Source organism: Zeus faber (assembly GCF_960531495.2).
Source record: "Zeus faber genome assembly, chromosome: 5".
Lineage (NCBI taxonomy): Eukaryota > Metazoa > Chordata > Actinopteri > Zeiformes > Zeidae > Zeus > Zeus faber.
In genome coordinates, this window is record NC_137192.1 from 5,021,425 (window position 1) to 5,048,237 (window position 26,813).

The 26,813-nt window shown below is 43.0% G+C and overlaps 1 protein-coding gene and 1 pseudogene across 3 annotated transcripts in view; one reads left to right on the forward strand and one right to left on the reverse strand.

Moving 5' to 3' along the window:
- The first annotated feature begins 1,516 nt into the window (after window positions 1-1,516).
- On the forward strand, window positions 1,517-9,806 carry LOC307230186 (solute carrier family 41 member 1-like; annotated as a pseudogene). Its single transcript has 10 exons — window positions 1,517-1,712; window positions 2,716-2,822; window positions 4,188-4,259; window positions 5,320-5,460; window positions 5,666-5,812; window positions 6,563-6,691; window positions 6,833-6,912; window positions 8,106-8,240; window positions 8,444-8,592; window positions 9,563-9,806. The product of its transcript is annotated as a solute carrier family 41 member 1-like (transcript).
- Window positions 9,807-11,684: 1,878 nt separating this feature from the next.
- Window positions 11,685-26,813, reverse strand: part of LOC307230108 (carbohydrate sulfotransferase 11-like) — a 31,419-nt gene continuing 16,290 nt past the window's right edge. The window contains exons 2-3 of one of the 2 annotated variants that reach the window (XM_080000319.1): window positions 20,929-21,002; window positions 11,685-13,189 (exon numbers count right to left, since the gene is read on the reverse strand). In XM_080000319.1, the coding sequence (XP_079856445.1) occupies window positions 12,344-13,189; window positions 20,929-21,002 (920 nt within the window). In that variant the 3' untranslated portion in view covers window positions 11,685-12,343. Of the gene's footprint in view, window positions 13,190-16,453; window positions 16,548-20,928; window positions 21,003-26,813 lie in introns of those variants that run through there. The other variant, XM_080000320.1, reaches the window with a different exon arrangement.

Genomic DNA, 26,813 nt, shown 5'->3' on the forward strand with positions numbered 1-26,813 from the left:
GAGTCAGATACTGTACATAGATCAACCACGAGAGGGAGACGCAACAAAGATGATAGATTGAAGGGGCAAATGCACTTCAGAGTCTGACGTTCGTGGCTGCCCTGCTTATTTGCATACACCAGAGGGGAGAGGAGAGAGAGAGGTACACCAGAGGGGAGAGGAACGAAAGAGAGGGAGAAACGGAGAGAGAGTGCATCCTTTCCAGCTGGCAACACAATGTGCTGGTGAGTGGTGACAGGTACGACAACCTGCTGCCTTTTGAGAGTACATCACACACCTCACGCCGAGAGGACGTCGCGGAAACCGGCAGGAAAAGTGTGGGACAGCAAAAACCAATACGACGAAAAAGAGATAGGGAGAGAGAGACCTGCTCTTGGATAGACTCCAGCCGGAAAACCCTATCCTCCTCTGTTTTTTTTTTCCATCTCTTTCCTGCACAGCGTGCTGCAACGACACGTCTGTAGGACCCCTCTTCAGGACCTCCCTTTGACGTCGCCCCAATCGTAAACATCATAACATCCTCTGGACCCCTTCCTTTGCGTTTGCCGCTCCTGACGCCCGTCTTGGAAATGAGGAAGGGGCTCCGGTGCGGCCAAGCCACCGTGGGCCACTGGCCGGCCGAGGAAGCAAGCGCGAGGGAGGACAAGGACGAGGTGGAGGGGGAGAGGAAACGGCAGCAGAAGAAGAGGAGAGCGGAGAAGAAGCTGGCGGCCTTCTGGATGTCTCTGTCCCACAGGACCCGTAGCCTCTTCCGGCATCGTGAGCACCCGGCCTTCCAACGCACTGCCTCCGCCGCCCGCCTCCTCAAGTGTGAGGCGTGAGGTGTGAGGTGTGAGGCGTGAGGCGTGAGGCGTGAGGCGTGAGGTATGAGGCGGGTGTGTGTGTCTGTGTGTGTGTGTGTGTTACATGGTTTGGGTGGTCCATAAGTGGCAAGTTGTCAGAAGAGAATGACCAGACCCTCTGTCAAGGGGAGGTGTGTGTGTGTATGAGCGTGTGAGTGTGTGTGTCCTTATGTCCTTCTAGAGGTCACAGACAGAAGGTTTCATTGCTCAGCCTGGCTTGTTGTTCTGCATTATTGCTTTTTTTGTCACCGTCTCTGGAAGCTACTGAAATAAAGCAACAGGTGAAGGGCTCAAGAAGAACTGTGAATACACCTCTCGTCTTTGCCCAAGCTGGACACCAAAGGGAAAATACTGAAATGGTTATTTTCTTGTGAAAGACCATTAACAGCTGTCATGTGTTCAAACTGTGAGCAGTGAATGGTGAAGACTACCCCCGCTTTAGGAACCGTCAAAGGCTTTTCTTGGCCTAAACCCAGCTTTCCCTCTGAATGGAAAATGATCACTCCCTCATTCCCCGATAGCTCAACTTTGTAACTAAAAAGATCATTTGGAATCTGGACATTTTGCTTGTGGTTGTGCTGCTGCCCCTTCACTCCACCTGCCTTGTTAGCCACCGTTATGATTTTTGTGGCCAGGCATAACAGGGGTGGAAAGAGGGAGAGGGAGACCGGACCATGGCGCTGACCCATCTGGAGCTGGAGCTTTGCTCCTGGGAGGAAGAAGCTGAGGGGCTTCACCTAGAAACTGTCCCACTCGGCCTGCGGCGTGCTGCAAGAGAGCGCGTGGCTCATCGCCGGCCAGGTTCTTCTGCCCTTCCTGCTGTCCGGCCTGGGCATGGGGGCAGCGGGGATGCTCATGGATGTAGTGCAAGTAGGTTTAAGGGTCAATGCTGAGTATCAAGAACTGGTTCCAAACTGCCTAATGGAATGGAATGGTACACATTGCACATAATTGGAAATTCTTTCCTCATGCTATTGCTATTTTGAGACTGAGTCAAGCTTGCCGACATGAACACTTTGGGCTTCAACCTTAAACACTTGTACACATGTATTCAACTGATTTGAAACATCCCATTGGCAGTCTGAAATGGTCACTTACCACCTTTCTCAAACCTGCGTCCACATTCAATGGCACGGTCCTGTTCCCATTTTAAAGCAGTTTAAGTCATTGTGAGTCAGTTGGAGAACTGTTAGGTCTCCAGCATGAACTTTAATGGAAATTGGAGGAGCAGGCAAAAATCGTAAACAAGCTAGTGATTGATAAACATACAATACAATATAATATTTAATTCCACAATATTTAATTCCACTGTGCTGTTACTGTGACATTTCTTGCAAAGGATGTGTGAAAGGGGTGGAGGTTGCCAGGCTGGTTGAGTTTCAGCATATTGTACTCCTTCCATACTGATTGAGGGTTCCAACTGTTAAATTGAAACCATGGTATATTACTCTTGGCTGCCAGGATAAGGTAGATGATAGATTTGGACTGGAGTCACAGAGACATTTAGATAAAGAACAGACAGTGGATTGGTGTCCACTGGAAAATAAATCAAATACAGGAAATGTATCTAACTGCTGGACAATTTTTTGTGTGAAAATCTAAAAACAAATTGAACTGTGGTAAAAAGCATTATGGACACAAGATCGAATTGACCAGCTGAAAGTTGTATTTGCCTTTGCCCTTTCAACCTAAGCAGTACATCAGAATTCCCAGAGACCAATGGCGTTTCAATATTTAGTTCAATATTAAATGTCTTGATATCGCCATATTTCCAGTACTTACCAGCCTCATTGTAAAATACAGATTATTCAAAAGCTTGCTAGGAACTTTGACATTGAGTAGTGCTTTGAGAAGTGGTTGTGGTGTATTCCAGCACTGGGAGGTGTTCCAGGAGATCACAGAGCTCTTCATCTTGGTACCGGCCCTGGTGGGGCTGAAAGGGAACCTCGAGATGACGTTGGCATCACGGTTTCGACAGCAGTGAGTGGAAGCAAAGGAACACGCACAAATTCAAATAGTACAGTAAAGCAATATACCGGCCATCTTATTAGGTACACCTTGCTAGTACTGGGTTTGACCCCCTTTGCCTTCAGAACTGCCTTAATTCTTCGTGGCATAGATTCAACAAGGTGTTGGAAACATTCCTCAGAGATTTTGGTCCATATTGACATGATAGCATCACGCAGTTGCTGCAGATTTGTCGGCTGCACGTCCATGATGCGAATCTCCCGTTCCACCACATCCCAAAGGTGCTCTATTGGATTGAGATCTGGTGACTGTGGAGGCCATTGGACTAGAGTGAACTCATTGTCATGTTCAAGAAACCAGTTTGAGATGATTTGAGCTTTGTGACATGGTGCATTATCCTGTTGGAAGTAGCAATCAGAAGATGGGTACACTGTGCTTATAATGGGATTGATATGGTCAGCAACAATACTAAGGTATGCTGTGGCGTTTAAACCATGCTCAAATAGTACTAAGGGGCCCAAAGTGTGCCAAGTAAATATCCCCCACACCATTACACCACCAGCCTGAACCCTTGATACAAGGCAGGATGGATCCATGCTTTCATGTTGATTATGCCAAATTCTGACCCTACCATCTAAATGTCACAGCTGAAATCGAGACTCATCAGACCAGGCAACATTTTTCTAATCTTGTCCATTTTTGGTCAGTCTGTGCGAATTGTAGCCTCAGTTTGCTGTTCTTAGCTGACAGAAGTGGCAGCTAAGAACAGTGGTCTTCTGCAGCTGTAACCCATTTGCTTCAAAGTTCCATGTGTTGTACATTCAGAGATGGTATTCTGCATACCTTGGTTGTAACGAGTGGTTATTTGAGTTACTGTTGCCTTTCTATTGTCTCGAACCAGTCTGCCCATTCTCCTCTGACCTCTGACATCAACAAGGCATTTTTGTCCACACAACTGCCGCTCATTGGATATTTTCTCTTTTTCTGACCATTCTCTGTAAACCCTAGAGATGGTTGTGCGTGAAAGTCCCAGTAGGTCAGCAGTTTCTGAAAAACTCAGACCAGCCCGTCTGGCACCAACAACCATGCCACGTTCAAAGTCACCTAAATCCCCTTTCTTCCCCATTCTGATGCTCGGTTTGAACTTCAGCAGGTCATCCTCACCATGTCTCCATGCCTAAATGCAATGAGTTGCTGCCATGTGATTGTCTGATTAGCTATTTGTGTTAACAAGCAATTGAACAGGCGTACCTAATAAAGTGGCCGGTGAGTGTATATATACTGTATATATACAGTATATTTTTTACCAGTATAGAACTACGGTATGACTGCTCCCCTGATCTCATCCACTTTGTGTTCTGTTGTGTGTTCGTGAAGGCCAACACGGGCCAGATGGACGAGCCTCAGCAGCTGTGGGGGATGGTATGCAACAACCTGGTTCTCATTCAGGTGACATTGGTCGACCACACTTCATTACACTACATTACATGCTCTGTCACACTCACTCTCTCTCGTGCGCTCCTATCACCTCCTGGATGATTCTGTTTCATAAAAAAAACTTTATTAGCACATTGGGACCATTTCCCATTGACAATGCATCCCACATTAAATCAACCAAGATACATGGCGGCCAGCATTACATGTATATTTGACATATTTTTATTTATTTAAAAGAGAAATTGATACGACATAGATAAGTAGGTTATAATTGTCGAGATGGGAAATGATTTCCAATCCATTTCAAATATGTTAAATCACTATTGAAGAGCCTGACCTATCGTCAGCGCGGCAGTAAAACACTTATTATAACCGCATACAAAAGTCAACAATAGTGTAAGTAAAATGTATATTACACACCCTTTTGTCATTTAAAAGCTTTTATTTTAAACTCTTTACTTTTCCTACATTCTGACCGTCCATCTGTCAGATAGATAGACAGACGGATAGATAGATAGATAAATACAGGGACGGACAGATGTGTTAGGCTCACTGACTCAGACCAGAGGTGAACCGAAGAGCACGATGCAGGGGAGCGGGTGAAAGTTCACAAAGCAGGGGTTTATTCCAACAAACAGGCCAGGGCCAGAAAAGCCAGGATATCCATCAGCCAGGGGAAACAAGTCAGGCAAGGAACGAGCAGGGAAGCAAAATCTGTAAGACAGGCAGAGGATCAAAAAACTTGGGAATCAACAAGGTAATAGAGAGGGCACTAGACGACACGCTGGAGAGCTCAGCCTAAGCAACGACAATCCGGTTCAGAACAGAGGAGGTAGAACAATACAAGTACTGAGTGACGAATGAGGAAATGAGCTGCAGGTAGGGAGAAGAGTGGGAGACCTAGGTGATATCATAGCAAAGGGGAGTGGCCGGATCTGAAATGACAGGAGAGTTAATGACAAGGCTAAAGGCAAAACTAGATTAACTTTAAATGAGTAGACAAAATAACATAATACTGGATCTCAGTGAGGATTCATGACAGGATGAGCTCTGTCCTCCATTCTCCATGCAGGTGCAGGCCACAGTGGTGGGCTTCCTGGCGGCAGTGGCTGCGGTGCTGCTGGCCGCTGACCAGGGGGGTGGTGGACGTGCTCCAGGCTTCTGTCCTCTGTGCCAGCAGTGTCACTGTCTTTTACTGCCGCACTTATGCTAGGTCAGACTCTTCAATATGTCATCAATATTAAAAAAAAAAGGTCTTTAAGAAAAAGGCTCAAAGACTAATGTGTTCGGCGGATAAAATACATTTTTAACAGCAATTTAGCTGTGGTGAGATGAAGCCATCACCATAAATGTCGGCGTCTCAGTGTACTGGATAGTTGAAGGCAGGAAGAGACGTTGACTGTGTGCTGTGTGTTCAGGGCTGGTGATGGTGGCGGTTTTTGTTGACTCCCGGAAAGTGGGCATCAATCCGGATAACGTGGCCACACTCATCGCCATCAGCCTTGGAGACCTCATCACACTGTCGTTGCTGGCAGGTGTCAGCAGATCCCTCGTCCATCACAGAGGTCAGAGATCGCACAAAGCAGCAAACGATTCTCCTTATGTCTTTGAATAATTGTGTGGGAGGGAGTCTGCTGAAAAGAATCAAATCAGTCAATCTATTTTAGCACTTTAACCCAATCCATATGGTGCTACTCTCCATGGCTATAACTATCACAATCTCCACTTCCACTGTAATTATTAAAGTAGTCCATAGCGTTATCCATAGCCATCCACAGCGTGGTCCATAGAATTGTCTGTGTTGGGTGAATTATAGAAGTCCCAGAATTCCATTTAAAACCGCAACTTCATTCATCTTAGGGTGCTGTTCTTCTTTTGTGAATGTTCATCCATATCAACACTTTACAGACCACAACTCACTACGCTGCTTTATCAAATTCACTGATAAAATAAACTAAACCTAGAAGTTAACTAGAAGGTAGGAAGGTCAATATACAATTAACCAAATTCAGAATTTGTCAACAACATGAACAATTAACAAAATAATCTTAAGGATTTCCACTTGGAACTTCCTTTACTAGTGTTTTATCTGTATTGAATGTATCTGTATTACAGTGTCATAGTGCCGATGGCATTGTTGCAGCAGGTTCTGTCCTGTCCTGTTAGTACCCCTGGGCCAGTCCTCAGTGCGTTACTGTCAGTATTACTGTGAAGAACTAGTACTAGAAGGCGTCGGAAGAGGGCAGCAAAATCCTTTGTTCATTCTTTCAACGCTCAGCCTAAAAAGCTTGACTTGGCACCATGTGGCTGTCCAGACATGTGCTACCTGCCCCCTGTGGTGTGTGTCTTCTTCCTGGCCTTCATCCCGGCATGGGTCGCCCTGGTCCACCGCTCCCCACCCATCAGGGAGGTGCTGCGGTCATCGTAGCCATGTCCATAAGCAGGTCCTGTCTGAAGAACACCTCAACATCGCGTCTCTTTGGCAAACTGAATTCACACAGAGAAAAGTGACTTTTCACAACTTGTCACTGACTTTATATAATTAAATATGTGTCCCGTATTTATTATTTTCCCCATATGGGCAGTATTGGTGGTCTAATTCTGGACAAGACTGTGAGTGATCCAAACTTTGAAGGAATGGCGGTTTTCACCCCTGTCATCAATGGTAAGTTTACAGATCTTCAAAAAAGATCAGTTTGAAGTTTTAGCTTCTTTCAAATGTTGGACTTCAGAAAGAATTGTGTTCTCTAGGTCGTCCTCAGACGAGCCTTCCATCGTTGTTTCATCCCGGTTCTCCATACATCTGGCCAGCTCGTTCGTGCTTTGTGCTTCCGCATCATCATTTGTGTTGGTATGTTGGAAAATGGTGGATGAGTAAAGTTTTGTCCATAATGTACTGTAAAAGGTTGTTATTAGGTCCAGTCATTGCAAATAGGAAATCTACAATAGTTCATCCATTTTCAATTTAGAAGCATACAGAATTAGTTTTGATGGGGAAATCACTGTAAAAGGTCACAAACTGAACCTGAAAATTGTATCTTCAAGTGCATTAACTGATGCGACACATATGAGATAATATCTTAAGAAAATTACGTGGAGCTGTGTTTCAAACAGCCTTTGTCTCTGAAAGATGGCATTTAGGCTTTATAATTTCAGAATCAGAAATCAGAAATACTTTTATAATCCCAGGGGGAAATTAATTTGCATTATTGTTTACTTATAAGAGACTTTGCAAGGCCTTACAGCAAGTCTTTAGAAAGATTTGTTTTGATTAGAAGCATATCCAAAAATAAGGTGCCTCCTAGTACCAAAATAAATCACTAGCATATCAGAGGCACTTTCAGACCAGCCCAGCGAATAGGGTTGCCATTTAGTTTAGTTTGCGGGCCCACAATGAAGCATCCAGAGCAGAGCGGGGGAATAACAATACGGGCTTGAGTTGAGCCTGTTTTGAATTTCAACGACGCAGCGGCCGCCTCCTGTTTCCGCAGCATCCCCGCCAGCCCTGCCGCTACCGAGCACTCCTGTATACATCACCGTCCCAGTACAGGAAGTGAATTTGCATTACTATTCAGCTTTCTCCTGCCTTGTCCGTGCGATCCATGCCAAGACCTTTTTCTGGAGTTTCTTTACCTGTTTGTTTTTGGTGTTTTTCTCTGGGTGGTAATTAGACCAGTTCAATGAGAGAGCACAGGATTACATAAATGAAAGAAGCACTAGATGCTTCAGTTCAAGACTTTAAACCATGGCACTGTGAGTTAAAGTTTACAGCTTGATGACTTCATATAGGAAACCTGACCTTTGTTTCTGGCCTTTTGGACCAATAGCAGAGCTCAATCCCTCTGCTTGGTTTTCCAGGCGTAGGGGGCAATCTGCTGACCATCCAAGACAGCAGGATCTCCACCTACCTCCACTACTGGAGTATTCCTGGGACCCTTCCATCCAAGACCGGCGCCAACTGGCCCGGCCCCTGTGCGACCTTCTGCACCGACGGTCAAACAATAATAAATACATAAGAAAGGACATTACAAACCAAAAGCAAGAGACTGAATTATGTTGATATAAGGCGGATAAAATTGTACGTTCTTCTGAAGGAATTGAGACAACTGAACCAACTCTGTGCCTCAGAGGTTAACAAAACAGTGTACACATTAATATCCGCTTTCATTTCTCATTTTGAGTGTTTTAATTTTTAGGAGTGAACTCCAAATCATCCAGAGTCTTTCTGGCCCTGGTTGTACCTGGTCACCTGCTCTTCCTCTACACCGTCCACCAACTTCAGGGCGAGCACGCGGCCATGACACCAGCCTTTGTCCTCTGTTATCTGGTTGCGGCTCTCCTCCGGGTCAGACACCTGTTGTGTTATAGGATAGCTGTGTGGACACTGTGTCCTCCTTAAATACGGAAGCCAAAAGTAATTTTCTGTTAACGAGAGAACACGTTAAATGATGTGTAACTTGTGGAGCTAGTTGTGTCAGACAACTCGACGGCGCCACATGTTTCCACGTCCTTATTGGCTGACCCAGTTAAGCAGCCAATTCCTCCTGCTTTGCTGCCTGTTTTGCTGCCTGCTTGCATGCTGCGCTTCCTCCACCTCCCCTGCTTCCACTTGTCGTGCTCTACTCTTCTATCCTTTGGGGGGGGATTTAAGCTCATCACTCCTATATTTCTAGCTCACTCAGTATGCCTCTGTTTGCTGTACACCTCACTGGGAGTGATGAGCACTAGAGCCCATACACGAAACTCAAACGATGCCAAATAAATAAGGATAATTTTAAAGTAAATCTAAAAGTTGTCTGTCAGAACTGTCCTTATCGGGCTTCAGTGCCTGCCAGTGTCATTAGGGGGTCATAGCAATGTAATTGAGGAAACATCTTCGGAAGCACTTTGATCAGGAACATCATTTCAGATAAAAGTTACTCAACAAGTACTGATCAGATATCAGATTATGCATTGGTGTAATTAAACCGGAGGTATGAACATGATTCTTCTTTTGGTCCTGAGGGAACATAGGGTGGACTCAGTCTATAGAGCGTTTTACCTTGATAATTAGCTGTTGATTTTACACATTGACCAGAACAATGAAAAATGCTTTTACATTTAACAAATATTTGCAGTTAGAGGGTCATTTTTTATCAAAAACACAAAAATCTGATCAATGTTTTTCTTTTTTTGGAAACTGTCTGAAATAACTATGTTGAGGGAAGCGATCATGGGTGCACAAATGCATCCAGTCGGTTGTAAACGTGCTTGTAAAAGGGCGCTTGTTTTCCAAAAATGTGTAACTGTGGCACACTTGTTTCGTTGACGTCCAGCTGGCGCTTCTGCTCGTTTTGGCTGACCTGATGGTGCAGGGGATGTGGCGGAGGAGACTGGATCCAGGACAACTTCTCCATTCCCTACCTGACAGCTCTAGGTGACCTGCTGGGAACAGGCCTCTTGGCTCTGTGCTTCAGAATGGTTCTACTGACCAGTTCGAACGGGACCGTAGACTCATGGTGTATTGACTTTGATTGCTTCCCACGAACAGTTTTAGACAAAAACCTGATGAAGACTTAATTGTAAGGCCACTTTCATAGATGAAAACAAACTTTAGTGAGCTATATCAACCAGGAAGTGGCAAAATGTTTTGTGTCTTTTTTGTTTGAAGAGTACCCTACACATGCTCCTGGAATGACACAACTGGGTGAGAAAACCAACACAAAAGTATTTGGGATTAAAAAATAAAATAGTGGAATGTGCATAGCAAATGTTGAACATGTATGGTAAAATTTCACTTTAATGTACACTTTTATCAATACCAAGCCCGAGAGGTTCTTGAAAAACATCGCTTGGCCTCTGTAATGAAAAAGAGCACCACGTGTACAGTACAACCTCACCGCCAAGACATCCGTAAACATTTTTAATTGTTTAGTGTAGATGCAAGACGATTGTACTTAAGCAATAATGAAGGAAATACAGGTAGTTATTCAGAGTTTAGCTTTCCCGGATCGAAACCTTATACACGACCGAATTGATTTTATGTAGATTTGTGCCTTTAAGCCATAATCACAGGTGAGTACAGGATATACACCAATCAGCCACAACATTAAAACCACAGGTTTTTAAGACAGGTGAATAACATTGATCATCTCATTCCAATGGCACATGTCAAGAGGTAGGATGTATTAGGCAGCAATTGAACAGTTAGTTCTTGAAGTTGATGTGTTGGAAGCAGGAAAATGGGCAAGTGTGAGGATCTGAGTGACTTTTACAAGGGCCAAATTGTGATGGCTAGATGACTGGGTTAGAGCATCTCTAAAACAGCAGGTCTTGTGAGGTATTCCTGGTATGCAGTGGTTAGTACCTACCAAGGTGGTCCAAAGTATGATAACCAGTGAACTGGTGACAGGGTCATGGGTGCCAACGGGCTCACTGATGTGAGTGGGGAGTGAAATCTAGCCCGTCTGGTCGGATTACACAGAAGTGCTACTGTAGCACAAATTGCTGAAAAAGTTAATGCTGCTATGATAGAAAGGTGTCAGAACACAGCGAATCGAAGCTTGCTGCATATGGGGCTGTGTAGCCCCTGTCCACTGCCGAAAGCGACTATCATGGGCACGTGAGCGTCAGAACTGGATCATGGAGAAATGGATTCATCATGTGGATGGCCAGGGTTAGGGTCCGATCCAATCCAGCATCTGTGGGATGTGCTGGAACAACAAGCCTGATCCATGGGGGCTTCACCTCGTCATTTTTGGGACTTAAAGGATCTGCTGCTAATGTCTTGGTGTCAGATACCACAGGACACCTTCAGAGGTCTTGTGGAGTCCATGCCTCAACGGGTCAGAGCTGTTTTGGAAGCACGAGGGGGACTGACACAATATTAGTGGTGGTTTTAATGTTATGGCTGCTCGGTGTATATGAATGCTGTCGGAGATTCCGTATTATTAAAACCGCATTAAATATTAACTGTACTGCGTTTATCGGTGATTAAAAGTGTATATTTCATTGTGCCATTTTTGTGTATAGAAATATTTAGTAGACATCTCTCTGTAAAGCAATGTATGTATAACATTTCACTTGACCGATATGCACTTTTAAGGTAGAAATGCTTGGCTGTAAACAGTCTATATTTAGGAAATTATTTAACAACCTAGCATTACGTGAATTGTATTTTCAATGCTATTTCACATGATTGAATTTGTAGGCATGTGACAGTCTTTGGCAGAACCTCTCAGTAACAAAATATATTCTCATGTTTTCTTGTTAAAATAAAATGTTCAACATACTATATGCAGAGCAGTGTCATAGTTTCAGTTAGCATGGACTGACAGGTGAAAGCAAGCTCTATACTTATAACACAATTTCTGCTAATAGTTTAAAATGGTTTCTGATCAGAAAAGCTGCCATCATAAACTAAAAAACGACATTGATACGCAAAGATCAACTGCTTGATTGTGTTTATTTAAACAACTAAGAAAAACCATAGGCCTTGTTTTGGTTTGACTTGTTTGAAACATCACAATAAATTAAGTCAATGCCATAGTTGCACCTTCTTCCAATATTACAAAGTTTAAATAGTCACAGTTCCATGAGAGTTTGTCACTATTCAGTCTTGAGTTAGGCCAACAATCAAAGGCACATAAGTGTATGGAGACATTAATTTCTCAAGTGTGATGAGATGTGTGAAGCTACTACTCACTTATTACTTAACATCTTGATATAGATACATTTGTGGTGCAAAATTGTACCTTTGAAAACAGCAGACATCAACTATCAAAACAGATGGCAACATTCCAGCATTTTGTTTCAACAGAATTCACTGATGCTGCACAATGTGTCAAACATACAAACAATGTGAACTTTTACAGTAAAAAAATTATTTGCCTACTTTAGGCATAAACCTTCTCGCTATAAATTTTCTTCACGCAGAACCACTTTTCCGGAGAAAAGCTCTTAAGCTTAAAAGTGTCTTTTGCAAAGAATGGAATCCCCCGTTTCGTCCTCTCTCTATAATAAGAAATAATGACTGTTTTCAGGATCAGTTTTCCGGACAAGTTCAAGTTTGACAAGGAACTAAAGCAGAGCCCATGTACGAGTTGGCGTCCCCCATCTCATCTGAACTTGAGGTAGTCCGGTGTGGAGTAGTTGAACAGCAGGAAGTCCATTCGGTACAGGTTGTAAAGCTTCTTCTGGTAGAAGGAGCTGATGTTGCTGAAGAACTGGGCCGCCATATCTCCCGTGGTCCTGGTGCTCTTGGAAGATGCTGGGAAGGCCACCTGGCCGTCCACGCCAGCCAGCTGCAGCACGTAACGTGAGTCCTGCTCCAGCGTCTCGTACTTTCCCACCACGTCGTAGTGGATAAGGCAAGGGTGGCACAGCGAGTGCACGCGCTCCCAGTGCTCGTTGAAGGGCTCCTCGCGCTGCGTGGCTGGGTCCACCAAGTAGTACACAAACTCCTCGAAGGAGACGTCGTTGCCCCGCTCCAGCGCTTCTGGCTGCGGGTTGGTCCGGTGCCGCCGCACGATTTTGGTGCCGTAGCGCTTGTGGAATGCCGTGTTGTAGCTCCGCGTGAACTTGTTGCGGTAGGCCGACACCAGCCGCTCGAAGGGCTCTCGCACGAACACGAACTTCAGGTAGGAACGCAGCCGCTGGTTGATCTGCGAAGTGGAATACTCTGAAAGCGCACGAAGGTTGCCTGGGACATGGGCCTCGTTAGCGGGAATGGCCAGCGGGTTGCTGTGGGGCCCGGCCGCGCCAGTCAGGACCATCAGCACACGTTTCCAGTTGGTGCACGCCACCTTAGGCACGTAGCAGTACAGCAGGCCGTGCTGGTCGTCAACGATGATGTGCTTCAGGTCCTCCGGGATGAGGACGCGGCGTTTGCGCGTGTATGAGCGGCAGGCCTCCTCCATCAGCTCCCGTCGACCCTGATGGGCGGCCTGCAAAGCCGATTCCACCTACACAAGAACCAGAGGAGGCATTCTATTTAGCATACCAAAGGTGAGTGTGAAGGTGTTAATTATGTCTGAAACTGTAGCAGGCTCAAGTATCATAGTAATCCTCCAGGATGATGAACGACATCCAGTGAAATAATGCAGTATGAAAACACTATATTGGTAGGCGTATCCTATAATGCATTTGAGGCCGACTGCGAAGATGACTGTTAAAGTTTCTATGCGACTTGCTGAAAGGAAGTGGCACATCTACAAGACGATGCAGTATGTCTGAGTAGACAAAGTTCTTTTTACTCACATACTTAAGTATGCTGGACGAAAGTACCAACATGTAGTACTCTACTTCGGATACAGGGACAGTACTGTGCAACAACCTTAAAAAGGTTCTGCTCCTCCATTTCCTGGGAATCTTTAATGCTTGCCTATTCTTAGACAAGTTGGAGGACCAATCAGAAAACAACAAAAAAACAACCAAAATGCACTATTGTATCTAAGAGATGAATTACTAAATTCACAAGAATTTCTCAACCAGGACTTATTATTCAACAAAGCCAACAGAGAGGAATAAATGTTCCGCGTGCAAAGAAGGTTTATTTTTGGTCGTCTTTCCTGCAGTGGGCACCACATCTGAAAATGTGGTGTTTTCTCTTCAACTGACCGTCTCTCTCTACCGAAATCACACAGACAGACTCGAGGCCTTAATCATAGCTGATCCCCTGCCATCAGCACACCTCCGTAATAACTCCACAGGTCATTCAGTTCATCTTGGCTTTTCCCCCGCAGAACAAAACGCTCATTCACCGTTTTCATTTCACTGAGCACTGCAGCCTGTCATCTCCACTCGCTGACGGGACGTGTCTGGCCATCTTGGCTTCACAATAGACACCTTAAGGGGAGGTAATACTCCACAGTCATTCAACAAAACTATACTCTGTTATGGACTTTGATGAGCCTCAATCTTCATTATGCGTGTTTCCTCGTTGCAAAACAGTCAGGGCTTAACGTCAGTGAGATTGAATCCAATCCAGTGAGATCCAAAACAAATTGCTCAAAGTAATTCTTCAGCCAACCTCCAACAGTTTACAGCTACACATAGAGAGTAATTTCATTGTTTTATGGGAGCCCATCGAAATAAAAGCCCCGTTAAAGTGAACGGTTTGAAGAATAGAAAACCTCTCAATGTACTCCAATGTCAAAGGGGTGTGGTCCTCTCACATCAATTGAATTAGGTCATACTGTAACGTTTACCACCCTAAAGTGCTTCCTCAGCAGAAAAACACAATGTGTTATGAGTAATTTACTATTTGTAATGAATTATTACATTAGTGATTGTCACACAAACTATTATAATTAACAATGTATTTTTTGTTAGTTTCTTGCCTATCATAATATAAGCCAATAATAATAATAATAATTTCACATTGGAACAAACAGTTAATTTGCCTCAACTCAACTGACAGAAATGCACTTAATCTACATTTGTTGCAACATTTCTAACACTGGCTTAAAATTCATGTGGAATCGAACTATAAAATAATAATAATAATAATAAAAATAATTGCAATCTGCTCAAATAATTGCAATAGATTATGCGAAAAATTGTCTGTTATGTGACAATTATGTAATAATTGTGACAATTATAATAAATAGTAAAGAAACAGATTTATATGTTCCATGTCAAACTATGCACTGTAAATGTGAAGTGACTGATCTGCCCTATTAAAAACCTTGTCTTGCAAGGTCAAATAGACCATATTTTCACTGATAGTTGTACAATGACGAAAATTAACATATGACGAACTGTAAAATAAAACTCTTGAAACATCTAATATTTGAAACATCTATATTGTAGGTGTTAACATACTGTACCAAGAGCTACCCATTTTCCATTGGGATATATTCATCATTAGGTTCAAGCAGTTGCATCTACTTTTTATGTTAGGTTCTAGAAGGTGTTCTGTGCAAATACGCTTAGGCTCCATTAATCAACAAAGCCTCTGGATTCTGAACTTTGCACAGACATATTTTAGAACCCAGATTCCATAGCAGTGTGGCCAAACAACGCCAATTGTCAGTTTTGGTTGATTTTGCATTTAATGCAACTGTTAATCAGTCAGACGATCTTATTTTATATAATTGTCTTGCCAGAATAAAAATTGCTACACAAAAGAGACATGCCATAATTTGCAGTGAATGGTGTAATTAAGTTTCCTTGACTTAGGTTGTGCAGTTTATGGTTGGCTAGCTCACTTACCAAATTTATGGCTTTGGAGCAGACACTGCTTACTTTCAAAGGTCATGCAAAGGAACCCTGCACTGCCAAATTCTGGTGTGACAGGGGCCTAACTCTGTCAAACACTCTCCAACAGTATTTGCAGATGCAGTACAATGCTGGTTTTCTACTTTTAAAATGGCTAAATAACTAGTTAGGTGTAAAATTGCTAACCAAACTGACTTCTAAGGAGCACTTATGTTGCTGGTGCAATCTATCTAAAAAAAAACCTTCATGAGCCTATTTCAACAGCCATTTCCACCATGTAAACATTAATTCTTGAAGAAACTGATCCCCACAGTATTACTACGCCACTCAAGGAAGCTACTAAACTAAGAAAAACCGCACTGCGATTGAAAGTAAATCGTCTTGTGTCGAGCTGTTGTGTTTTCTGGCACATTCCTCCATTCCCCTCATAGGGAGTTTTAATTGGAAACAGTCCCTTCAAGCACCTATCGCCGTGCACTGTGGACGAGCATACTCTACTTTAACTGCTGGCACACAGCATTACTGAAAATCGTCTCGAGTTACTTGAGTGGGACATTAAACGCACAAAAAAGTGCACATTCATCTCCCCACCCCCCTTTCACTTTATTTTTTATCTCTTCTAAAAAAGGGCATATCGCATGGGTTAAAAATCCTGTCTTATAAATATACATGTTTTAACACTACAAATAAACAATGCCATGTCCATAAATGGTTAGACGTCTAGACGGAAGCCTTTCTATGGGTTGTAAAAGTCACACACCCACACACACACACACACACACACACACACACACACACACACACACACACACACACACACACACACACACACACACACACACACACACACACACACACACACACACACACACACAGCCAGCCAGCCAGCCAGCCAGCCAGCCAGCCAGCCAGCTTGAGAAAAAACTGCTGTGGACATAGTATACTATCACAGTCATTTATAGCTACTCATCTGCTTTGAGGAAATGCAGTGGATATAAAAATTTTACCTTTATCAAGTGCTCTTCCAAATAGATTATCAAATAGAGAAGGCAGATGAGTTCAAGGACTTGGGGTGGACCATCCATAGCAGCGGTGAGTACGGGAGAGAGGTGAAGAAGAGAGTACAGGCAGGGTGGAGTGGGTGGAGAAGAGTGTCCGGAGTAATCTGTGACAGAAGGGTTCCAGCAAGCGTGAAGGGGAAGGTCTACAGGACGGTAGTGAGACCAGCTATGTTGTACGGTTTAGAGGCGGTGGCACTGACAAAAAGGCAGGTGGCTGAACTGGAGGTGGCAGAGTTGAGGATGTTGAGATTTTCATTGGAAGTGCAAGGATGGACAGGATTAAGAATGGGTACATTAGAGGGACAGCTCAGGTTGGACAGTTTGGTGGAAAAGTGAGAAAGGGCGAGATTGAGATGGTTTAGACGTGTGTTGGAGAGATGCAGAGGCAAGAGGAAAAGAGGAAGACCAAAGAGAAAGTATATGGATGTGGTGAGGGAGGACATGCAGGCGGCTGGTGTAAGGGAGGAAGATGCGCAGAACAGAAGGTATTGGAGGCAGATGATCCGCTGTGGCGACCCCTAACAGGAGCAGCCGAAAGAAGAAGTAAATAGTCTTCCAAAATACCTGCAGTCTGGAATCACTAACGCACACCCATGAATCTTCTTCAATGAATGTCATGTTGATATTAATGGAAGATGTTTGACCTTTTTTTTTTTTTTTTAACTCAAAGGTACATCAAACAAGCTGTGAGAAACATAAAAAGTGGCCGATCACATAAGTCATAGGTCGTCGGCATGGCGGCCAATAAGAGTTGTTCAAAGCACCTTGGAAAGGTTTGTGCAGCTTTGAACTGCCGGTGATGGGGGCTGGAGGAGCCAAATGAATTTAAATGATCCTGGCATAGCTTTGCATCTACAGACCTTTCATTCTGAACAGACCGCAAGGACGCACTTGCTTCTCAACAACCGGTTAAAAGCAAAGAGAATAAAGCTGATGAAGTACGACCCAACCAGTCAGTGTTTCTAGTCAGGAATATAAGTGGTGTGCCCACCACTAATACTGTATTTCTCTACCAAAGAACTTTCTAAGCATGGTCGAAAATATGTAAATGTAACTTGGTGTCTGGACTAATGGATTGATAGGTTGGAGGTTCAAAGATAATTCTAAAATGTCAATATCTTGGATATTGAATTTCTAAACCATAAAAACATGTGAAACATATGCTATAAAAGAGCTTCCTTCAATATTTTCACTCCTGTATGGGAAATGTCAGTCAACACTTATCCAAGCCCAAACTGCCCAGCAACCAGTGCACCCAGTGAAGCTAACATCATTAAGCCTATCCGAAAAAAATACATTCTTGTCAAGGTTCCTTCAAACCTCCTCTTGTAAGTTATCTTCCACATTCATTGACCATTTTGGTCAACATTACCAACCTTCTGTTATATATCTATACATATATATCTATATATGTATAGATATGCCATATGTGTTTTTTAAATATCCTACCTTGGTCTAGAATTAGGACAAAATCAAATTTCACTGATGATCGATACATTGGCCATAATTTGGTGATGTTTTAATTTCAGATTATAACCAAGCAGAGATATTGATTACAATAGCTAGAACAGTTTAAACGTTCTGAAAAGTGTACTATCTTTTCCAGCCAACATAATATTTAATAAAATTGAATGCAACTTAATGCGTGCATTGTTTAAGTAAGGCATACATTTTTAACGTATAACACATCTCTGAGTACTTAAAAAAGCGCTATATACACTACTCACAGAAAGTTAGGGATATTCGGCTTTCCGGTGAATTTTCAGGATGAACCTAAAATGCACTATAACCTTTACAGGTGAACTTCATTTGACTTTCTCTAAACTTTTGAATGCACATGTCCAACTGTTCAATTTTTCAGTACAACTTGCTAACAAGTAACAGGTGTTTGATCCATGAATCGACCAATAAGTGTCCTGGTTCAATTAGAATTGGTATTTAAACAGTCCTCTTCATCATGCTGTTCACATTTTGACATCATGAGACCAAGACGACACCTAACAACTGATCAACAGTACCTCGCCATTGTGAGGCTTCAAACAGGATGTTCTCAGAGGGAAGTGGCCACTGAGCTTAGAGTGTCACAGATTGTCATCAGCAGGATGATGAATGCCACTCAACTCCAGACACATTTAAGGGAGGTGAGAGGCACCCAAGTGTCACGTGAGACCTTTCGAAACCGTTTACATCAGCATGGTCTGCGTGCTAGACGACCTGCAAGGGTCCCTGACCACAACACCAGGCACAGGCATCATCGTCTTGCGTGGGCCAGGGAGCATTTACGCTGGACAAGGGACCAGTGCTGTTCTCTGATGAAAGTTGATTCACGTTGAGCAGAAATGATGGCCGCCAACGATGTTGGAGATGTCAAGGAGAGCGTTATGCATCAGCCACTGTTGTCACCAGACGAGCCTTTGGTGGTGGTGGTGTTACAGTATGGGCAGGTGTTTCAAGTCAATACAGAACTGCCCTACACTTTGTGACTGGTACAGTGACAAGCCCATACTACCTGAATAACATCATTAATCCAGTCATTGTGCCCCTGCATGAACAACACAGGCCTAATTTCATCTTCATGGACAACAAGGCTCCAGCTCATCAAGGTCATTAGGAAACTGCTGCTGGAGACTGGGGTACCTCAAATGGAGTGGCCTGCACTTTCTCCAGACCTGAATCCCATAGAAAATCTATGGGATCAGCTGAGTCACCGTGTAGAGACTCGTAACTCTGTAGCCCAGAACCTCAATGACCTGAGGGCCGCCCTTCAAGAAGAGTGGGGTGCCATGCCTCAGCAGACAATAAGTCGACTTGTGAACAGCATGAGACGTCGTTGTCAAGCTGTAATTGATGCTCAAGGGCACATGACAAGTTATTGAGACATTGACATTTTTTGTTGTGGTATACCCACCACTGTTGTTGGCTTTTGTTTCAATAAATTGTTTGAGATGAGGAAATCACCATTGCATGCTTCTACTTAAATGCCGTACTTTCATGATATAATATCACTGTAGCTTGAACATTTTCCATAAATTTCACTTGAAAGCCAAATATCCCTAACTTTTTGTGAGTAGTGTATAATACATTTCTCTTTATTCTTTACATTACATTGCATTTAGCAGACGCTTTTATCCAAAGCGACTTACAATTATTCAAACACCGACGGACGCAGCCATCAGGAGCAATGAGGGGTTAAGTGTCTTGCTCAAGGACACTACAGCATGCTAGCAGGAGGAGCCTAGGATCGAACCAGCAACGTTTAGATTACTAGACGACCAGCTCTACCTCCTGAGCTACCATCCCCACTTCATAATATTGTTGTTATACTATAGCTAACCAATAATAAATGAAATACTTTTTACCATTAATGCGACTTCTGGTGCTGCATGGTTTTGCTGATGGCCTTGTAGTCTGGTTCATACGTAGTGAGGTTAAGCTTCATGCTGCATTGAGGCTTCCATCAGTTAAACGTGAGTGTAGCTTGCTCTTAATGTTTCTCAGATGCCAGAAAGACTGCTCACATGCGTATGTAGAGCCAATCATGGTCAATACGGCAATACTCACACTGCATTGTGTGGTATGTGACGGGAAGCTCCTTCCAAGTTTTAAGAATCAGCTGGTCTTCAAGTTCAAGTTCAAGAGATTATTTTTCACATAGATATTGACGTTTTTTACATTTCTGTCCACTTGTGTTCAGCTGATTGGTCCGACTCGAGGCAGGGAGTTTTCTTAATGTTTGTCTGTCTTACAGAGGGGATCGGTGCTCGGGCTCGTAAGCAGCCCAGCAGTGGAACGTCATTCCTCATGCGCCCAAGAAGACCATTATTATCCACCATTATTATAATAATCCTCAGTGATACATGTAATTGTGGCCTGCATGCCTCATATTTAATATGAGGCATGCAGGTGAACAGAGATGAACAATAAAACTCTCGCCATGTCGGCGCACCACGGCCAGAAGACTCCATCTCCCTCCCTAAACCCTTACCCGTGGGCAGAGACTCCCACAAGTGGCGCCTGAGCAGAGACCCGGGAGGGGCAGGGCGCCGAGTAAAAGGCGCCCCGGAGTCTTTCTGTGGTCCGCAGCCGGTGCTTGACTACGCCCCTTGTCCGCCACATTTATATTTTGAATTGTATTTTCAAAATTGTAATTTCTCTTACCTGTTTTACTTTAAAATGACACAGAATTATTTTGACTTGTTTATTGTGATCAAATATTTTAGCTCAAAATTGTCTGCGAGCCATATACCGTCATCGAAAGAGCCATAGGTTCCCGATCGCTGCTTTAAGAGAAGGATAATAAGACAACATGTAGCTGTACCACAATGTTACAGCAAGCAAAATCCTAGATGATATTTAGATTTATATCATAATATCAAATGTGATATGAGGTGATAAGAGATCCTTTGTGAGAGGAAACTGACCTGGTCGCCATCGTAAAGTGTCTGAAGAGGACTCCTCCTAGATTTCTGCCCGCTGCTCCTTTTGCTCACAGGCGCTGAAGTTGAGGGGAGGGGGGACAAAGGAACATTTGTCAAGAGATTTGGACTTTAAGAGGGAGCTTTGCAAAAGGGAGAGGATTTGTTGAGGATATCTAAAATGAGGCTACCTGCAGTAGACGCAGCATGGGGTCGTCCCACCCACTCACCATGGAACAGAGAGTTGCATTAATGTTAATGTGAAAGAGTTGTAAGGCACACTTGTGCCATCCTATTTGAAGCTGCGCAAACATAAGCTTACCACACCAAACACATAAAATAAGAGTACAATTCGCCTTGATCACATCTTGGACTGTCGGCTATCAATTTTGACAAAGAAAAAAAAGATCAGTGTCCATATTCTCAGTGATTTAAAAAATACAATAATTGATATCGTACTGACCCGAATATAAGACAAGGGATTTTTTCCTGGACATAGGTCTGAAAAAGTGGGGTCGTCTTATATTTAACGTCAAGACTAGTATGTTATTCCTATGTCAACATACAGTAGAATAATAAAAAATAAAACGTGTGCATTAGGAGTGTTGCAATCTTTTTCCGCTCACATACCCTATATCTGTCGAAATCTGGTTCCGCATTACGTTTGCACATAGGCTACCACGTATTCCCTGTACGACTGCATGCTGTGTTATTATTTTCAAAAAAAAAATTTTCTTTATAAAAACAACACTTGGTCTTCAAAAAGTATTTTTCCCAAAAATTAGTCTTGAAAAATCAGTCTTATAATCAGGGTTGACCTATTTTTGGGTCGATATGGTACTTTATAAACTATAAATAAAGCATAGGATTGTGGATTAAATGTATGATACAGTGGTACCTCAACTTACGACTGTAATTCGTTCTATAAGAACTTACGTATGTTAAAAGAGTCGTTTGTCGAAGCAATTTTTCCCATATAAATTATGAAATCATGGAGGGTGAAAATAAACAATATAAAAAGCACAAACACAGTAAATATGAAAAAAATATCGATAAGCCACGAACTACGTGCACACACGATATAGGTCGCCCGCTGACTGACTGCTGACTGGCCGCCGACGCACCAACTGCAAATTTCCACGGTCATATCTTGGATTAGTCGTAAGTAGATGCAGTCGTATGTCGAGGTACCACTGTATTGCTATAGCTTCATAGCTGGTGTCAGCTTGTGTGCCGTCACATAATGGATATTCTGGGTGTACGTGCAGATGTCTCCGACGTTCCTCAGAATATACAGAACATAATGTTCTTAGTAAGTTCCAGAATGTTTAAAACAACCTCCTAGTTTGTGTGATGTCAAACTCGTGTCACAAAACAATGTCCGGCTCTCCTCTTAATAAAAGGAGCCGTTTGAGCATACTGCTTTGAAGTGAATGCTATACTGTTTTTTCTCTCCTATTTTGTTGAATAAATTTTCATTAACGAAGCTCTCAGTCTGTTTCTGATAGCAAAGACATATCTCACTGACCACACATCGAAGGTTTTTTAACAATTCTAGCAACCAGGATGGGATGTCTAACCTCACTTTATGGGATTTTCTTTTTGTGTTTGAGTGGTGTGAAAGACTTTTTCTAACAGAGCAGCAGGACTAAGAATGGTGTAGAGTTTTACCGTACTTGAACGTTTTTCGATGTAATGGACAATGAAGTTAAAGCTAACACCACAACATTGTGTCACAGCTTCATGCTCTCCAAATGCTGCCCTGTTCACCTGTGTGGCCCAGAACTGATTTTATGGAACCCTCAAATTGCATTGTATTGCCAATATTAGTGATGAAGGACAGGACACAACATTTGAGTAGAGGAGGGGGGGGGGGGTAGGCTTCAGTTCCCGCATATAATCACAGAGTGCATATTTGGGAACCTCCGAAACCTGTAATACGTACCTAACATGACTAAACTGGACTCCATGTATTGCTGCCTGTGGCTATATTTATTATTATTATTATTATTTTATTATTATCACAGGAAACTTGCTCTGGAAAATTTCTCCGAATTTTTCAGGCTAAAACCAAAATCGGAAACAGAACAATGGCAGAAGTTACGAACACCGTAGTTAAACTTTCATCCAAATCAATCCACATACGAAGCAGAAATTTGTGAAAAACCGACCAAATTTGAGCCAAGTCATAGACGTGGTCTGAGTCTCCGAACGCTCCGAAAGTATCTACAACAGGGCTAAAAGTATCTGGAACACGACAGAACATGACAGAAGTTACGAACACGGTTGAGGTGTTATTTGAACTGGTATGTCACAAACATCGTGTGGTTTATGTTTCATCCCAATTGATCCACATATTGAGTAGAAATTTGTGAAAAACCGACAAAATTTGACCCCACAGTAGCTTTGACCCCACGCTTTATGATGTCATAATACTATTTACTATAAATGTGCAGGTTCTGATTCAGAATGTACATTGGCACCGTGTCCAGTGTGCGGTGTAGATTCCGTTGCTCTGTAGCAGTTAGAGATTACAAACTATGCGTACATGCGTGTTTATGTAACTTCTTACCTGGTAGATGTCTGTGGATCTGTTTGAATGATATTTTATCTCTTTGGTCTCCATTACTTTGCAGGATTCATGAAAAAACACAAGTCCACAAAAACTTGTGACCACGTTGAGTCGAGTCTACTTGACTGTGCGAGTAAGTGATTCATTCAAGATCCAGCAAAGCGTGGAAAAATAGAAGCTGTGATACGGTAATTACTCACAGAAATACCACTTTTTTCATACTTCATGGAAACCTATCTTATTGAAAATGTAATCCAAGGAAAAAAGCCACCAATAAAATACTTAAAACTACCTTCGTAAACCTCTGTAAATACATCACTTCAAACATGTGACAAGAATTGAGAGGCAGAGCATGCTGTAATCTCGTGAGAAGATGGGAGTACAGATCCAACATAGCAGCACCCATTTGCACGACCTTGAACACTGACAATCTGCTCCGACTCAGACAAATAACAAAGCAAAATGCAAAAAAGAAACAAAACAAAAAAAAATACACAAATCCAAAGTGGAGGACCTTGAGGATTATATAGATTATTATTATAACGAGTATGTGATGGAGGAGGACCAAAACCATAACAACCTCGCGAATAGGATGAATGAAGACTCAGCTACCAATACAGATATAATTCCCAGCGCTGTAGAGGTTAGTGTCTTGGATGAGCAGTATTACTGTTTACAATGAAACAGCAATATCATTGCCATAAAAACAGAAAACTGTTCACAAAATAATTTGTTATATTTACGGAACCCAATATCCTCCCTTCCAGAACTGTTTAATCTTATATCGTAATTGTCAATCTCAGGCTATTCAATAAACTGGACTAAAACCACGGTTTTACCACTCAGTGGGGAAGACTGGAATGCGGTAACCCAGAAACTTCCCCTAACCATCACAACGGGCAACATTACCTTGGTATTGATATATCCACCAATCTGTCAGATTTGTTTACTCTTAACTTTACTCCATTGCTTAAATCCATTGAAGAAGATGTCACTCGATGGAATAACCCACCCATCTCACTAATTTGTAGGATAGCAGCAGTAAAAAATGAATATACTTCAAAGAAAAAAAATACTACTACTAAAATATTTTGAATGACCCTAGTCAAACCAACAGTAAATTGTTCTTATACTCTAGACTCAATAATCAATCAATTATATTGGAAATACAAGAAACCAATAATTAAACTAGCAACACTACAGAAAAACAAAGACTGTGGAGGCCTAGCAGCCCCAAACTTAAGATACTACTATTTAGCGAATTTAGGATTTATCAATATCTGATCTCCCATTCCTTACTGAATCTATCTTCTTTTTCTTTCGGCTGCTCCTGTTAGGGGTCGCCACAGCGGATCATCTGCCTCCAATACCTTCTGTTCATCCTCAGCATCCTTCTCCCAATGTAACTCATCTCACCTACACACGTGTACAAGCCATCTCAATCTGGCCTCTCTCACTTTTCCACCAAACTGTCCAACCTGAGCTGTCCCTCTAATGTACTCATTCTTAATCCTGTCCATCCTTGTCACTCCCAATGAGAATCTCAACATCCTCAACTCTGCCACCTCCAGTTCAGCCACCTGCCTTTTTGTCAGTGCCACCGCCTCTAAACCGTGCAACATAGCTGGTCTCACTACCGTCCTGTAGACCTTCCCCTTCACTCTTGCTGGAACTCTTCTGACACAGATCACTCCGGACACTCTTCTCCACCCACTCCACCCTGCCTCAACTCTCTTCTTCACCACTCTCCCGCACTCTCCGCTGCTTTGGATGGTTGACCCAAGTACTTGAACTCATCCACCTTCTCCACCTCCACTCCCTGCATTCTCAGCTTTTCGCCGCCCTCCCTCCCATTCAGGCACATGTATTCTGTCTTACTCCTGCTGACTTTCATTCCTCTTCTCTCTAATGCATGCCTCCACTTCTCCAGGCTCTCCTCAACCTGCTCCCTACTCTTGCTACAGGTCACAATGTCATCCGCAAACATCATAGTCCACGAAGACTCCTGCCTGGTATCATCTGTTAACCTGTCCATCACCATTGCAAACAAGAAAGGGCTCAGAGCTGATCCTTGATGCAATCCCATCTCCACTTGGAATGCCTTGGTCACGCCTACTGCACACCTTACTACAGTCTGACTGCCTTCATACATATCCTGTACCACTCTAAAGTACTTCTCTGCCACCCCCGACTTCCTCATGCAATACCACACTTCCTCTCTCAGCATCCTATCATGTACTTTCTCTAAAGCCACAAAGACACAGTGCAACTCCCTCTGGCCTTCCCTGTACTTTTCCATTAGCATTCATAAAGCAAACATTGCATCTGTAGTACTTTCCTGGCATGAAACCATACTGCTGCTCGCTGATCCCCACCTCTCCTCTTAAACTAGCCTCCACTACCCTTTCCCATAGCTTTATGCAGTGGCTGATCAACTTTATTCCCCTGTAGTTACTACAGTTCTGTACGTCTCCCTTATTCTTGAAGATGGGTACCAGTACACTTTTTCTCCACTCCTCCGGCATCCTCCCCCTTTCCAGGATGGTGTTAAACATTAGGAACGTCTCATTAGGAACGTCACTGCCATCTCACCTAAACATTTCCATGCTTCCCCATGTATGTCATCTGGGCCAACTGCCTTTCCATTCTTCATCTTCTTTAATGCTGTTCTCATCTCATCCTTGCTAATTTGCTGTACCTCTTGATCCACTATCCCCACATCATCTACTCTTCTCTTCTTCTCATTTTCTTCATTCATCAACACCTCAAAGTACTCCTTCCACCTTCTCAACACACTCTCCTCACTAGTCAGCACATTCCCATCATTATCCTTTATTACCCTAACTTGCTGTACATCCTTCCCAGCTTGGTCCCTTTGTCTTGCCAATCGGTACAAGTCCTTTTCTCAATCCTTCCTGTCCAATCTCTCATGCAACTCGTCGTACCCCTTTTCCTTTGCTACTTCTCTTTTCGCCTTGCGCCACATCAGCTTGTACTCCTGTCTAGTTTCTTCATCTCTCTGACTATCAAGAAACATAAGTGCTTTAAAAACGCATTAATCACAACGACTGTCAGCCTGGTGGACATTCAACAAACTCAAGTGGTTAAACTCCGAACAAATTCACTCCAATCTGAAACCTGGACTTTCTGGTTAAAAACAGACCAATTACCTTCAGGTCTTGGAAAAGACAAGGAATTACTCATCTGGAACACATTTTTTAAAACAATTTGCTTATATTATTCCCGACCTTAACCCAAAGGTACAATAGTGGTGGTCACTCTCTCTCACCGGCCGCAGCGCTCTCCGGCCATGCAGCAT